Source organism: Siniperca chuatsi, linkage group LG14 (assembly GCF_020085105.1).
Source record: "Siniperca chuatsi isolate FFG_IHB_CAS linkage group LG14, ASM2008510v1, whole genome shotgun sequence".
Classification (NCBI taxonomy): Eukaryota; Metazoa; Chordata; class Actinopteri; order Centrarchiformes; family Sinipercidae; genus Siniperca; species Siniperca chuatsi.
In genome coordinates, this window is record NC_058055.1 from 3,519,427 (window position 1) to 3,535,543 (window position 16,117).

General features: G+C 39.1%; 1 protein-coding gene across 7 annotated transcripts in view; it reads right to left on the minus strand.

Annotated features, from left to right (window-relative positions):
* LOC122888087 (protein turtle homolog B-like) overlaps positions 1-16,117 on the minus strand; it is a 145,225-nt gene that overhangs the window by 30,216 nt on the left and 98,892 nt on the right. For 6 of the 7 annotated variants that reach the window (XM_044222053.1, XM_044222048.1, XM_044222052.1 and 3 more), the window contains exons 13-17: positions 12,857-13,032; positions 12,022-12,248; positions 5,100-5,184; positions 1,479-1,643; positions 656-701 (exon numbers count right to left, since the gene is read on the minus strand). In XM_044222053.1, the coding sequence (XP_044077988.1) occupies positions 656-701; positions 1,479-1,643; positions 5,100-5,184; positions 12,022-12,248; positions 12,857-13,032 (699 nt within the window). The remainder of the gene's footprint in view (positions 1-655; positions 702-1,478; positions 1,644-5,099; positions 5,185-12,021; positions 12,249-12,856; positions 13,033-16,117) is intronic. The other variant, XM_044222050.1, reaches the window with a different exon arrangement.

Consider the following 16,117-nt stretch of genomic DNA (forward strand, 5'->3'; position numbering starts at 1 on the left):
TGACCATCAGTCAGTAGGACCAGTTAGGTTCAACATCTTTGCTTCATGATGTTTAACTTTTCTAGGGTCACACACATTCAAGTTATTCAAGCAGTTACATTTCAATACATCATCCATTGCTTTGTCTGACCCTTTGAACCACAATAAACTGCTGTTGTGTATTGTATGCAATGTGTTTGTACATTTGTCACATCACAAACAGACACCCCTTCCCCCACTCACACAACTCTGGTATAAACTAAAGGCTATTAGGTTTGGAGCGAGTGTCTTTCTGCTCACTCTGACACAACAGACTTCAATCAGTCACTATAATGCCACATTTGATACACTGATAAGCCAGATGAGGATTTCAGGTCAGACGATGTAATGTATGTGAAGCTGTCATTTAGGTATCAAAAGGATAAGTTGATATATATGATCTGTTAATTTTTTTGTTATATGTTTTGTTATACAAGTGAATTTACTTAGAGCAATAATTTACTGAATAATATGAATAATTTAACTGTTCAGATTATGTAGTGTTGCTAACGCGTGCTTACAAATGTACTGTATAAATCTCACTGTAGGAATAAAGTATCTGCTTTTATTGTTTTTTGTAGGGTACTGTGCAGTGTTGCAGTGAAACAGTGTTGTGTGTCATGTAGGGGTTACTTACGGAGTTTCCATGCTTTTTCTGCAGTGGGTTATCGAAAGAGGGGGGTCTTGAAGATGAGAGAAAGACAGAAAAGACCATTACTGCCATTTAAGATCAGTTTTAAGTGTATATGTATATTTTAAGTAATGTTTATGATAATTACTGCAAAGTTGTTTGTCATTTCACAACTATTTAAATAAAGGAGTTCATGATGAGTAAAAACTACAGTGGTTGCTACATCCTCTTTCCTGGCATTCAGGCAGAGAGCAAACACTAAAGTTAGAGGCAGTGCAAATGCATCATATTTACAATGGAGAAAATGTCTTTTTGGTATTCATGATAAACAACACTGATCCAAGACTTTTACATAAACGTTTTATAAAAACTTGATTCCCCAACGACGACATTAGTGTTGCTGCTGCCGAGCCTGGAGCAGGATTTGAAACGGAGTGAGAGGATGACAATAAAATGCAAAAGACACAAAAAACATGACTATAACCATGGCTGCTTTCTGAAGTGTTATTAAGCCACTTTTAGCTTATAGTTAAAGCTAAGAGGATATGAGACGGTTAAAGCAGCATGAGGTTGCAGTTCAAGTACATGAATCGGTAAAGTACAAGTTAGGTAACGTGTGGTAAAAGTTTTTCCATAAATATATTCAAAATTAATACAGTGATAAAAACACCCAGCTAATGTTATGACACCATGAAACTGTCGAAGTGCCAAATACTACTGTACAACATGAAAGAATCTTCTCTTCTTATTTTTTGTGATATTTTAAAATTTCCCTTAAAAATTGCCATAGCAATTGTGGAGATATAAATGACCAAGACTTTCCCCTCACCTCTTTTCCTCTTAAGCTTCCGCCGGCGCTGCTTGTTGACGAAGCAGGCAGCCATCGTACTGAACAGGACAGCTGCTGCCAGGAAACAGATGGTAGCCACAATGCCAGCCACCACAGGTCGTGCCAGTCCACGTTCCTCCACCATCTCTGGAGGAGGGAAGAAGTCTGTGAGGCGAGGAGGGAAGAGTCAGGGACCTAAAGCTGGTTGAAGTCACAGTGTAACAGCAAAATGATGATGTGGTGATGGGGAGAGAAAAGCATGTAATAAAGAGAGACATGACAGTTTACAGTTGGAAATATGTAGGTACAGAGGTGGCCACCCAGAGGTGGGGGAAATGACAGATTAACGGAGAAGAATTTGTTAAATATAGCAAACAGAGTAAAGAAACAAATGTCAAACTTCACCTTGCTCACTAGACTTCTGATACGGCACGCCACAAGATAAATGCTAATATCAACATTAATTTTCTGGCTCCGAAATAGTGGGTGATGTTTATGATTTCCTCATTTGCCTTCTATTTTTTTTGCCACCCTCCCTAGCAAAAAAGAGAAGCCTCATCCAATAATTTGTAGGTTCCTGCAGAGGAGCCTTTGAAGGGAGAGGAAAATTCCTGCCATATCTAATGAGATTCAAATATGATAGAGCTGACCTTTGCTACTGCATATTTCTTCAAAATGGGCATTTCTGCAGGGTGTATGCCATGATAACTTAGCAGAATGTAAATTAGTATCTTGTTTATGTTGTTTGTTCGCTGGTAACTGGCAGTGGCTGACACAGCGTTAGTGGTTGTAGAACACAATAATATCTGCTACGATGTCACAGTGTGTTCACATTGTTATCACGTAACATTAGTAGATAGTGGAAGGAAGCTCCAGGGTCCAGTTTACATCCAAAAACTACACACTCTACCATGTTTGCTGTCAAAACTTTCACTACGCTAACTTAGTGCAAACTCTCGCTCTGTGCTGGAGGGTTCAGGTTTCTTTGCCGGTGGCATTGTGATTGGCTTTCGAATTTGTGGCGTCCCAAATCTAGCTTGCCGGAGTACGTTTGAATCTCAGATTTTAGGGAAGTGTACAGACATCTCCGCCTTCAGTAGAGGAATGAGAAAACACCTCTCCAGTGACAAACGCTGCACAGATACAAGTCAGTAAAGTCATGGTCTGACTTTTTAGGGGACATAAAAAGAAAAACACATTTTTGAGTGGAACTTTGTTTTTTTGACATTTCCGCTTTTATTTGATAGTGACGGTAGAGAGAGACAGGAAGTGCAGAAGTGATGACATGCAGCAAAGGGCCTGAGCCGGATTGGAGCCCAGGCTGCTGCTGGAAGGACGCAGCCTTGATACGTGGTGTGTGCTCTACCAGGTGAGCTACCTGGGAGGCCTGCTTGAGTCCATTTTATGCTACTTTATAGTTCTACTCCACTTCATTTCAGAAGCAAATATTGTACATTTTACACTACATTAATTTGATCACTTAAGTTACTAGCTACTTTGCAGAGTCTGATAAATAATGCAAAAATAGTCAACAAATTAATTATGATGTATTATGATCCCTGGGGGGAAATTCACAAGCTACCCAGTAGTATGTAAATTAATTAAAATTAGCTCCACCTTTACCAGCTGCAACATTGCACACAAGTGATGAACACAGGACTTTAAGGGAACACACCATGCTACAGTAGAAAACCAGCTATAACCCCAACCCTTCCCTCCTGCCATACACAAGAGTAAACATAAAGGTGCTTGTATGTACGCCTCTAGATACAGTCTGACAGAGACATGAAATGTTAATGATCAAGTTGGAGCAGTGATCAGGCATATTTGGATATACTATGACATGGCCATACATGAAAAATGGACATGGTTTCTATTTTTTACCAATTATTAAGACAATTACGCTTTTGTTATTGGTTTGTTTTAGTGCTGTGTCAGTATTAACTCAAGGGAAATAGGATGGGAAAACTCTTAATGAATGTACAGAATTCCAAAATCAACCATAACCATAATAATTCTAATAATTCAGGGAATCTGAGACATGCAGTTTGCAAACTAGTATTGTCCACTGGTTCTGCAAGACCTTGTAAAAAACAATCACAGATGAAGAAGCTGATCACTGCCCTGCCCAAAGGTGATACATACTACTGTCTGTGACATTCTTCACAGGAGACAAAGGACAGGATTCGTAAATACATTAGTCATTACACGGGTCTCCTTTACTGTGTGACCATAGCTCATCAACTTGGACATGACTATGAATTAGGATTCAAACCTAAAGTGATAATAGTGTCACTAAGTTAGTTCTTGAATATTCATAACTTAAACCATCGCTGTATGTAGAACTACCATTTAGCTACACTGCAGTTCAGGTTGCCAGAACAAATTCAGCACTGTACCATATTCTAGTGCTACATTTCTCCCCTATTTTCTGATGCTCTGCTCAACATGAATGACTGCACTCTTCATTTTGTTACACTGAGATGCATCAAAGCCAGAATTAATGCGACTGGCACAGTTATGCATTAACAATATCATTACGAAAATGAAAACCCATTACTAGAGAGGACAATGTATCGTGTACCTACTTTAACTCCTGCTATAGAGCTACACACTTTAGAACTGTCCTCAGTTATTAATGCTGGAGTTGTGTTAGTGACCTACATGCTAATGAATCGCTCAGTGAGGACCAGGGGGGGCAATGTGTCAACCTTTGTTATGAACTCGTTAGAGTGGTTTATGTGCTGCAGTGAAGCATGACACATCAAACTGAAAAGTATTGTACCTCCAGCAATATTAGTACTTGAAATAACTACGGATTAGCCAAAGAACAACTTTGTCATCTTTGGAAGGACAGGGTGTATCCACATCATGTTTTGAGTATGATATTGAGTGACAATACGCACAGAAACAGCTGTCAAATAATACATATAAAATGAATACCATATCAGCAGAGAAATGAGCAGGAGCCTTTGATCACCACATAGCATAGAACTCCAACTTTACCAGTAGGGGGGAGCAGAGTACTTCCAGAGATCCTAGGGTTCCTGAGCAAATCTTCTCTATAAATGCTACCAACAGCTGCTCTTACCAAATGATGTGTACTCAGTGACCTCTGCAGGGGAGTGACATCACATTTTGAGGGGTTTAATTTCAGATGCAAAACAGACTTTCAGCATTGTGACCAAAAAAAGTCTTTAATGAATCTTTTTTAGCACAAAGCAGCCCAAGACAGTCCGTAAGAGACAGGCATAACGATGATGTCATACTCTTCAGGATGGTACAAAGGAGTGTGCATGTAAAGTGAGCTTAAATTTAATAGTGCTGAGTGGGCAAAATGTAAAGTTGGAGTTGCTGCGTGTGCAAAGCCCTCAGAAATGTTAAGATTGCCTGCGGTTAGAGATGCATGGTTACTGCCAGAGGTTGTCGGGTTGAATCCCAGCATTGACAAGAAAAGCTCTTCTGAATTCAAGGCAGTGAGCAGAGTTTCAAGAAGACCTGTCCTTTCTTCTTTCAGTCTCTGACTCATTTTGCATGCATATACAGTATACTGTATAATGTAGGGTTCAGCTATATGACCACAGGTGTAATTATAATGCATTATGTGATGTAATGGCTCACCTGTGCTGGACACTCCTACTACGTTACTAGGCTCACTGACCATGTCATCCATGACGGCCATGACACGGAACTCATACCACGCCTCCTAGGAGCAGGAGAACAAAGAGATCAACATTCACAAGGTAAACCATCCGGATCTCATGTCTGGTGTCTGAAAGGTTCAATCAGGCTGTAGGATTCTGTTTGTGTCTCAACAAAAAGACCAGCCAGCTATGCCACCAAGGCTTTGGAAATAAATAGTGCAGCTCAGTCACTGACAGTTACCATTTAGTTTTAGTACCACATTGTATGAGATTTAAAAGGCTTAAAAAAATATTAACTTTGAGGTAAAAATGTATCATTCCTAAATGAATGGCACAATAGAATTGAACAATAGAAGTCATGTATTGCAAACTGAATTTGACATGATTCTGATTTTACATTAAAGGGGCACTCCAATTTCACACATAAAGATTAGTTTACCAAACACATACCACTCAGACATTAAAACCAGTTGTATAACTTCTGTGGCTCTGTGTGGAGATTTAAAAAATCTACCAAAATCACACTCCTGATGTCATAGTGATGTCATCAGGATTATCTTGGATTGGACTTGACACTTAAAATTTTTAACAGAAAGCCTGGGTTATGAACTATGGTCATGGACTTTGAAAGACGTGGGCATTTACCAGGCAGGACAGTTCTAATGAGTTGCATTATGGGAAAGTAGGTTTTTGGAGCTTGACCCACACTGGGGATATCTTACATACTTTAAAATCTGTACACACCAAATTAAAGGAAATTTGGATGATATAGTTTACTGATATAAAATAATGTCTATTATTTTATTCAGTCAGCTGAATAATGTAAACAAATGAGCTTAATGTGGCTTGTTAAATTGCTTTCAAAATCAATATCATATAATCATATCACAAGGCTATGCTGTGATGAGAACAATATGTATAAGAAGGAACAAAAAATATATAAAAAAACATGACAAGAATCTCAATAGAAAATGTATGACAGCAAATTAACTGATTACGTGAATATCATAATTGATGATTAATGTGGCTCAAGATGGATAAATCACTAAGCCAAATTAAGCCTTTTAGAACCTCTTTTTCTTGGTGCTGGCTGTGCACGTGTTTTGCTTAAGGACACTTCAGCACGGTGCAATACCTACTTTGCTGTACTGTTGCCGTAACACTCAGAAACCTTCTGATAAATGTGCTGTGGACTGAGTTGACAGCACAATTGTTTCCTACAATGTCAGAAAAGATTGTTGATTTGAAGTGTGTCATACCAAACATCCTGCCACCACTTACACACAAATATTACATGCAGGCAACCAAACAGAGCATCCCTCCTGGTCAAATTACCTCAGTCTATGCAGTAAGAAATTTGCAGCAAAAAAGTTATACAAGCTAGATCCATCGTGTGTGTGGTGAGAGAGCTGGAGAGATGTGTGTGTGTGGGTGTTTGCTGTGCAATAAAAGGAAAGATAAAAGCATCTGCATGGAGCTGAAAGTGGTAGTTAGATTAAAGAAAGAATCTCAAACATGTCATGGCAGAAGAATTAGCTGACATGAGCAAGATGTGTTAGAAGCGTTGTGTCAGAACTCATAAATCAGTAAATATACATTGATTTTTCCTTTGCTGTAGAGAAAATGGGTCTAGGAAATTCACTGTCCTCTAAAAAAAGCATATTGTATACATAATTTATATTGCTACAGTATATTACATTGTATTGAATGTCATGTTTCAGTTACTATTCTCTCTGTGCTCAGTACGACCCACCTGCAGACCTGCAGAAATAAAAGCATGTGTTTGTTCTGCAAGTCACATACAACATACAAGAAAGAGTAAAAGCAAGAAATGCCATGCAGTAAATTCCACAGAGATGGTCAGAAAGTGAGTCAGCATGTGCACACCTGCATTGTAACTATGACAACCAAGGTGGATATGGCAGCACATTATTATACATATGCAGAATCTGATCTGGGTACTTGTAATTTAGAGCCTTAACAGCACGATAAATAATAAACTAAAAATAAATCAACTTTGTCTGCAGTCTGAACATAGCCTCAGAATTGAGCTCTGTTCAAGTTCATTAAACAGGGCGATTCTTTCAGAATTTGTTAATTCTTGTGCAGTCTGATGGCATCTGACACCAGAGGTCAGTAGTGTCAGTCATTATGTAGTTTTATACATTGAAAACTGACAAAGCATTTACTATGCCAGGTTTATAACAATGGTTTATTTGAGGATTTTCAGTCAGGGTTTAGAGTGCATCATAGCACAGAGACAGCACCGGTGGAAATTACAAATGTTGGCTGTACACATGCGTCCTTAATGAGCATAGTGCCTCAAAATTCTGTACACTGTTCAATTCTCCTGGCAGTGTGTTTCCCAATCCCTCCAACACCAACGATTTGGTTGATTATTTTAACTACATGTGTTCTTCAACCTTAGATCTCATAGCTCCTCTGAAAAATAGACCAAACTGAAAGACTAGAAAACAGCCATGGTTAAATAACAGTATTCGAAGCTGAAAGAAATGCAGAAAAGCAGAATGCAGATGGAAGAAATCAAGTCTCCAGGTCCACTTTGTGGCCATGAAAGAGTTATTACGCCTTTATAATAGGATGGTGAAGGATGCAAGAACATGTAATTTCTCTGCACTTATTTCTGCCCATCAGCACAACCCCAGATTCCTATTTAAGACTGTGGATCAGTTAGTTAACCCTGCCTCTCCTTGTGCCCCTACTGATTGTGATGCTGATTGTGAAAAGTTTCTTTTGCACTTTGCTGGAAAGGTGGAGTTAATAAGATCTGATATCACCCCCAATCCAGCCTTTTTAGATGTGGATCACCCGCTCAGGGATTCTTTGAGCAATTTTTCTGCTGTTACGCTGCCTGAACTGTGTCGCTTATGAGAGTGTCCCCCAGCCCTCCGGACAAAATCCCAACTAGGTTTTTATTGGAAGTTATGGATTGTATTGCGCCCCTTTTACAAATAATTTTTAACAGCTTGCTGTCTACTGGCTGCGTCCCTGTTTACTTTAAAACTGCTTGTGTCCAGCCAGTCCTAAAAAAACCTGGGCTTGATCCCACCCTCCTGGATAACTATCGCCCAATCTCCAAATTGCCTTTTATTTAGAAGATTCTCGAAAAACTTGTATCCAAGCAGCTTCTTGCTGCTGTGGAAAACAATAATACCTTTGAAAAGTTCCAATCTGGCTTTCATCAACACCACAACACTGAGACAGCCCTTCTCAAAGTCACTAATGACCTTTTAATGAGTGTTCAATTCTTGTGCTGCTGGACTTAAGTGCTGCCTTTGACACAATTGATCATGGCATTCTTTTAGATAGACTGAGGCACTGGGTGGGCATATCCTTATACATGTTTCCTTTGGGTGATGTCATCCGCATTCATGGTATTTCTTTTCATTGTTATGCGGATGATACACAGTTGTACCTCCCTGTCAAGCCCACTGACCTTAGTATGCAGGACTGCCTGTCTGACATAAAAAACTGGATGTCGATAAATTTTCTGCAGCTCAACTCAAATAAAACTGAAATCCTTGTTATTGGGCCCCAACACATCACTAAACAAATACTGCCATCCACTGGTAACCTGTCACAACATATCAAGCCTGGTGTTCTGTTTGATGACAATTTATGTTTTGAGCAACATATCACTAAGCTTGTCCAATCATGTTTTTATCACCTCAGAAACATTGCAAAAATCCAATCTATTTTGAATCTTAGTGATGCAGAAACTGTTGTACATGCTTTTATCTCCTCACGCCTTGATTATTGTAACAGCCTGTTCGCTTGTCTTAATCAAAAAAAGACACGACTGCAGACTGTACAGAACTCAGCTGCTAGGCTGTTAACCAGGACCAAGAGGTTTGATCACATCACACCTGTTTTAGCCTCTTTACATTGGCTCCCTGTTTGTTTTAGGATTGATTTTAAGATCTTATTAATTACTTTTAAGGCTCTTCATGGCCTGGCTCCAGACTATATTTTAGACCTTGTAATCCCTTGTGAACCTTCACATAGTTTGAGATCTTTGGGCAGGGGTCTCCTGTCTGTTCCTGAGTCCAGGATGAAAACTAAGGGGGGACAGAGCTTTTGCTATCAGGGCCCCGAAGCTCTGGAACAACTTGCCTGAAGAAATTAGGTTGTCTGAGTCAGTGTCTTTATTTAAGTCTCTTCTCAAAACACATTTTTATCTGAAAGCATATCCTGATTTTACCTGAACTGGCTGTTTATTTTATTGTTTATTTTATTGCTTTTGTGTATGTTATGTGTTTTATTTCTTGTGGTATTTTATTTCTCTTGTTGTGAAGCACTTTGTACTTTGTTTTGATAAGTGCTCTATAAATAAAGTTTTATTATTATTATATTATTATCATTATTATTATTATTATTATTATGATTATATAGTTACTCTAGATGGCATTGCCCTGGCCTCCAGCACCAGAGTTACCTTTGATCATTTATTCTTTAACTCCCACATGAAACAAACTTCAAGGACTGCCTTTTTTCACCTATGCAAAAATCAGGTACATCCTGTCTCAAAATGATGCAGAAAAACTAGTGCATGCATTTGTTACTTCTAGGTTGGACTATTGCAATTCCTTATTATCAGGCTGCCCGAATAAGTCCCTTAAGACTCTCCAGTTGATCCAGAATGCTGCCGCATGTGTACTGACAAGAACTAGGAAAAGAGATCCTATTTCTCCAATATTAGCTTCTCTGCAGTGGCTCCCTGTAAAATCCAGAATAGAATTTAAAATCCTTCTCCTCACCTACAAAGCTCTTAATGGTCTGGAGCCATTGTATCTTAAAGATCTCATAATACCTTATTATCCGACTAGAACACTGCAATCCCAGAATGCAGGGTTACTTGTGGTTCCTAGAGTCTCCAAAAGTAGAATGGGAGCCAGAGCCTTCAGTTATCAAGATCTTCTCCTGTGGAATCAGATCCCAGTTTGGGTTCGGGAGGCAGACACCATCTCCACGTTTAAGAGTAGGCTTAAGACTTTCCAGTTTGACAAAGCTTATAGTTAGTGCTGGCCTGGGTGAGTCCTGAACCATCCCTTAGTGCTATAGGCCTAGACTGCTCCCATGATGCGCCTCTTTCCTCTCTCCTCCTCTCCCTCTCCATCTGTATGCATTTTTATCCCATTACTACATGTTACTAACTCGACATCTTCTCTCTCCCATAGTTTTGTGCTTTCTTGTTTATCTCCTCTCTTCTTCTGTCGCTTTCAACAGGTATTTCTGCCTCCGGAGCTGCAGAGTCTGGATCTGTGGTTGTGGTTCTGCTCGACAACTGCTACTACAGTTGTTGTTATTGGCTCTTTTACTGACGCTGACATTATTTTTCCTATAGCTGTTATTCCTATTATTACTAATTTATTAAAATCAACACTACAATTACCATTCTACTATTTAAAAAAAAAGAAAATTCTACGTGGTCTTTGCATTATCATTAATTTATTAATATTAATGTTACCACTTCAGCTACATTATTACTATTTAAAAAATTCTAGGTGGTATTTGCATTGTGCCTCCCTCTCCAGCCCCCCCCAACCTCTCTCTCTCTCTCTCTCTCTCTCTGTCTCTCTCTTATAAACTCTCTCTATCCTCTCTCTCTCTCTTCATACTTCTCTCTCTCTCTCTCCAAACCTCGCACTCTCTTACTCTCTCAAAACATGGCAGCTGCGCCCACCATTGAGTCTGGTTCTGTCCAAGGTTTCTGCCTATTAAAGGAAGTTTTTTTCTTGCCACTGTCGCCAAATGCTTGCTCATGGTGGGATTTGTTGGGTCTCTGTAATTAATATTATAAAGAGTACGGTCTAGACCTGCTCTATAGGAAAAGTGCAATGAGACAACTTCTGTTATGAATTGGCGCTATATAAATAAATTGAAATTAAATTTATGATTTTAATGTGTTAATTTACTTGAGAGCTGAGGTATTATATGAAAGTTAATGAGTTTCAGCTCATTGTTTAGCAACATTACTGTTTTGGTTCACTCTCACCGCTCTTACAGCATTCATTTCAGCCGCAGCAGGCCCACTGCAAACTACCCGATCAGCACCAAACAGCAGACAACGGCAGATAGACACCTCCAAATGATTGATAAAGTTGCTACGTAACTAACATAAGAAACTGTTGGTTCACCTTATCAACTTAAAAGGTGATGACATGTCAAAGTGTGTTCACAATTTGTTTCCGCTGCCCCCAAGTGGCCAAAAATATCAGTTATTGCAGGTTTAAGCTTTCCAAATAAACATATAAATTTCAAAAGAAGTCCAAACAAAAGTAAACACAGCAATCAATTTTTTACACTTAAATATTTCAAGTGTCAAGTCCAATCCAAGATAACCCTGATGACATCATTATGACATCAGGAGTGTGATTTCAGACCTTCCTCAAATCAATACATGAAATAAACAGAAATGCGATATTACCATCCTGTTTTCCACATAGTTTTTCACCGTTTGAGGTTTGACTGTCCCCATTTAATTACATCATCCCGTTGTGCTCTCTTCTTCTGCAGTGTTTTTTTTTATTGGCACCACCTGCAGAATTATTGCCACCAGCTGTTAATCTCGACCAAACCATCTCCTAATATTTGCATAACCGTAGTGGATGGAAACGCACATTCATTTGCATTTTCGGGATTTGGTTAAAATTTGCGCTACATTTGGATGGCAACCTGGCTATAGACATAGCAGAGGTTCTAAAATGTAGTCTTCTGTCTACATCTTCAGTGGTGTATAACTTCTACTCTGCAAATTGAAAAGTGTGTTTAACCCTCCACTACATCCCAGACATCTCAGATGTAGTAGTAGTACACTACCACTCACACACTAGTATAATACTGTGTGTAAAGTCCACAGTCCGTGTCCTGTCTTTTACCTGGATGAGGTCTCTGCCAAGCAACTCCGTCTCCCCAGCAGGAATGCTGTCGTCCAGGATCTCCCATCGTTCCCCCAGGCGAAACTCCATGACATAATGCTGGATAGGTGCTGTGTGATTGGCAGGCGGGATCCAGGTGAGCAGGACTCCCTGCTGCGTGCGATTGGCTGTGAGGCACCGTGGTGGGGTAAGCAGCACCAATGGTTCAGGGGTACTTATAGGAAATACTGAAAGAGCACATTAGGGTTGAGAATGTGTGTGAGTGACTCAGTTATATATTCAGTGAGCGGTTCCACCAGCACGACACCAGTGAATCCCCACACACACACACACACACACACACACACACACTTTAAGAAAAGTGCACAGAACCTAACTGAAATGTCGTGATATATGCTGTATTTCAGTACGCCTATCTATGATACAATATAACAGGGCATTGTCAGAACAGTGTCTTAATGAGAGTTTGAGCTGGTGACTGTTGATTTCACCTCTGATAATGACATGTGTTGCTGATAAATGCACTCAGCTGTAGTTAATTAACATTAATTCTTGTTCTTCCTTCTTTAGAGGCATTATTCATATGGAAATGTTAGAAAGCAAATGAGAATCGAGGTTTACGACCCTCCTAAAACTGAATGTAGTGATCCAGGAAAATGTAGTTTTGCACAAAAACACTTAAAATGTAAAAAAAAAAGATGCAGAAATAGAAATGATTCTGAATGATTTTTTGTTTCAAATAAGAGACTTTCTGGTCATTGTAGTTGCATGCCTGCCAAAGCCATTTTATTATTGGATCCCTTTGTCCCAGTTGAGCAGTAGTGAGTATACTCACCTAGTGTGTTCACAGTGACAACCTCGCTGAAGGGGCCTGTGCCAAGCTTGTTTTGGGCCAGGACGCTGAACTGGTATGTTGTCTCTGGCTCCAAGCCGGGCACCACCATCCAGTCATGGCCTCCAGGCACGGGTATGGAAAGCCAATCATGTGGACCTAAATGCTCTCTCTTTAGCCTGCACAGGAGTCAGGATGAGAGATGAGTGGACAGACAGGAAAAATTTGAAAAAAGATCATGGGAGCGCCTTCCCTTTTGTCTTTTAGATTGAGGTAAAAGTCAACTTCATGTTGATGATATAAAAAAAGTCTGTACAAGATACAATTTAGAGTTAAGTGTTTTCTCAGCATCATTGTCATCACACAGCTTAGCACATTACAATGTAACATAATGTAACATAATTTCTGCAACAGTTCTAGTTCCATCATATCTGTAAAATTCAAGATTTCGTCCATGAATTTTTGACCGTTCACTTCATTCACAACGCGACTTTCACTTGATGGTAATAAGCCCATGCTGCGCTCAGCTTTGCAGTTTGCAGTAGTTTACCCATGCCATATATTCAGCGTTGCCTGAACCTGATCACCAAATAAAGCAGAAAACTGTACACATGCAGCAGCTATGTAACACTCCTACTGTAAATGTCTAGAGTAATACTAAAGCAGTTCCTTTATGTTTAAATAGTTTTTATATTGCAGGGAATGTAACACGCATCTCATCACCTACTGAGATTATCTGTGTTCACCGACAAAGCTATAGTAATGTGAACTGCACACAGTACAGTATCAATACATTACTGGGGAAGATTTTTTTGACCCTATTCCGAAACCGAGTTCCTTAATATTGAGTATCTGCTGCACAGTGCACAATTAGCCTAAAGTAGGCTTCCATTAAAATTAGTAATACTAATCCAATTTAGATGTGCGTGACAGCTGAATGACTTTGTATTATGAAATTGTAGCATGTGTCACAGCTTACCTTTATAAGTCCTGTTAGACATTTGGAATAGTACCTTGTAGTATTTTATACAATAATATCCAAGAGTGTCAGTGTGCATCTGTTTTGGCAGGATGGTTTAGACAGGATTTGAAAAGCTATTCTTCATCCCCAGCATGACCAAAATACTGAAGTTTAAATGCATGTTTTAACCAACAGCAGGACTTAAGACATGGACCACCTGAGAAATGTCATTGAGATGGATGCAACCCAAAGCTGCTCTGCTCGCATCACTCACTGATGTTTGCTGTCAATACGAATATCATTAATTAAAGCTGCTGTCTGCTTTTTTATATTTGTGCTGCGCTGCAGTTCTCTCACTGTTGTAATAAAGCAGGGCTATTTAAAACCTTTTTTTAGTTTTTGGTAATGACATTTTAAACAAATGAAATGAATGTAGTAAAAAATAGCAGGAGTTTGGAGATGCCAGTAAAATAAACAAATACTTGCCAGTCCTGGCAGCGTTAAACTGACGGTTTTCATTGTCAGTTTTACATTTCAGGGTTGACAGAGACTTATTTTCAGTAGAGCACTTCCCTACTTGTGACTGTCGATAGTCAGATAGTTTGAAAAGTTACTAAGCGTGGTCGGAACTCATATGAGAAAACATTGACTTGTGAAAGATGATTGGCGGTGTCGCTACATCCGTAAACATCCTGCACGATCGGCACTGTGCATGTGGAACTCTCAACAGAGATGAGGAGGCTGGATGGGGCCCGTGGCCCGCCAATTGAATAGGCCGGGGTTACAATACAAAGTGTTGGGCATATTATAGTTGATCCTGATCCTGTGGATTGGTTCAGCAGATCCCAATAACTATCAAAGTAATTATGAAAGAAGTCTTCAACGCACTAGAAATATTGTTGGTGATTTACAAAGTTAAGATAACATTTTCCATAAATCCTCAGTTGCATATAGGATGGTGCAATTAACTCTGTTTGTGATGAAGAAAAGTAGTTTAATGTTGTAAAGAGTCTCCTTTTGTGCTATAAAGACAACATGAAATGCAACACAGAGCCCAGCAGGTTAGTTTCATGTTGACTTGTTTCCAGTGATTATAGTACTGGCTTATACTGGGTCAAAACTGATGTCAAATGATTTAGTGATGTGTAAAAATTATTATTCAAAACTGTGTGTGGAGTGACCTAACCTACTGTGCTGCAGTAACACTGCACTATCTCACCTAACAAAGACTTCATACAGTGTTTACTTTGTATATTAACAGTGCAGCAGAATGTTATAGCTCGTTTTCTTTTTTTTTTAAACGATGTACAGGTGTTCATGAGCAAGTGTACTGCATGTTAAGAAGCTTAAGGAAGAGACTAAATTGTTAGTGGTGAAAATCAACTGTATTCAATACTGTATTTCTCTAGCAGGGTCCACTTGAGCAATGCTATTATCACATTATAGTGACAAGCCTGCAAAAACTGCACAGTTTTATTAAGTAATGGTGAAATACACAGATAACGACAAAGACACTCTTTCTGCTAGAAAGAAAGCATCCAACTCCTGAATTTAAGAACAAGCTGAACAAATGCATTTTACACAGTCTGCAACACATATTGTTGGCAGCAGTTACCATCATCACAATTACATGTTTTAAACATTTCCTGCTTCACGCCTGAATTAATGGGTTAGGTGCTACATCTTAAACTGAGTCAAAAATCTTTTAGTGTAACATTTTATTTAAAATTTAATTGAGCACTTAAATAAATAAAATGACAGCATTCTAAAAACTTTTTTAAGGATTATAACAACGTTAGATATGTTTTCACTGTTCTGTTCTTGATCATATGTCCTAAGAAGCTTCGCCTAAATCCACCACACCTTTTTTCTTTTTTTTGACATTTTGCTCAAACACCCATCAGCCAAACTGCAGACGGCTCCCTTGTAGACCTGGGTTAAAACAGTACTTCATACTCCTTCAAGAAGATGAAATACTGTCTTTATTTAGACACTTTGATATATATTAACCCCTTGCATCCCAACCCAGGATTAGCAGCAAGATGACAACCAGAGAAACGCCTACGTTTTTCAATACATTTTAACATTTTACATTTGGGTATGTTAACAATGAAAAATCACTTCAGTATGATTAAGATTATACTGCGCTGGTCATGGCTAAAATCTCAAGTAATTAAATAAATGAAACATTTCAACCCAGGCCTCTTTCCCTGTCAAGCAGCGACAAAGCAGCAGCAGCAGCAGCAGCAGCAGCAGGACAGAGAACTTTGGGTCATGTTCAGTTTGGTTGCAACTGTTTTTAT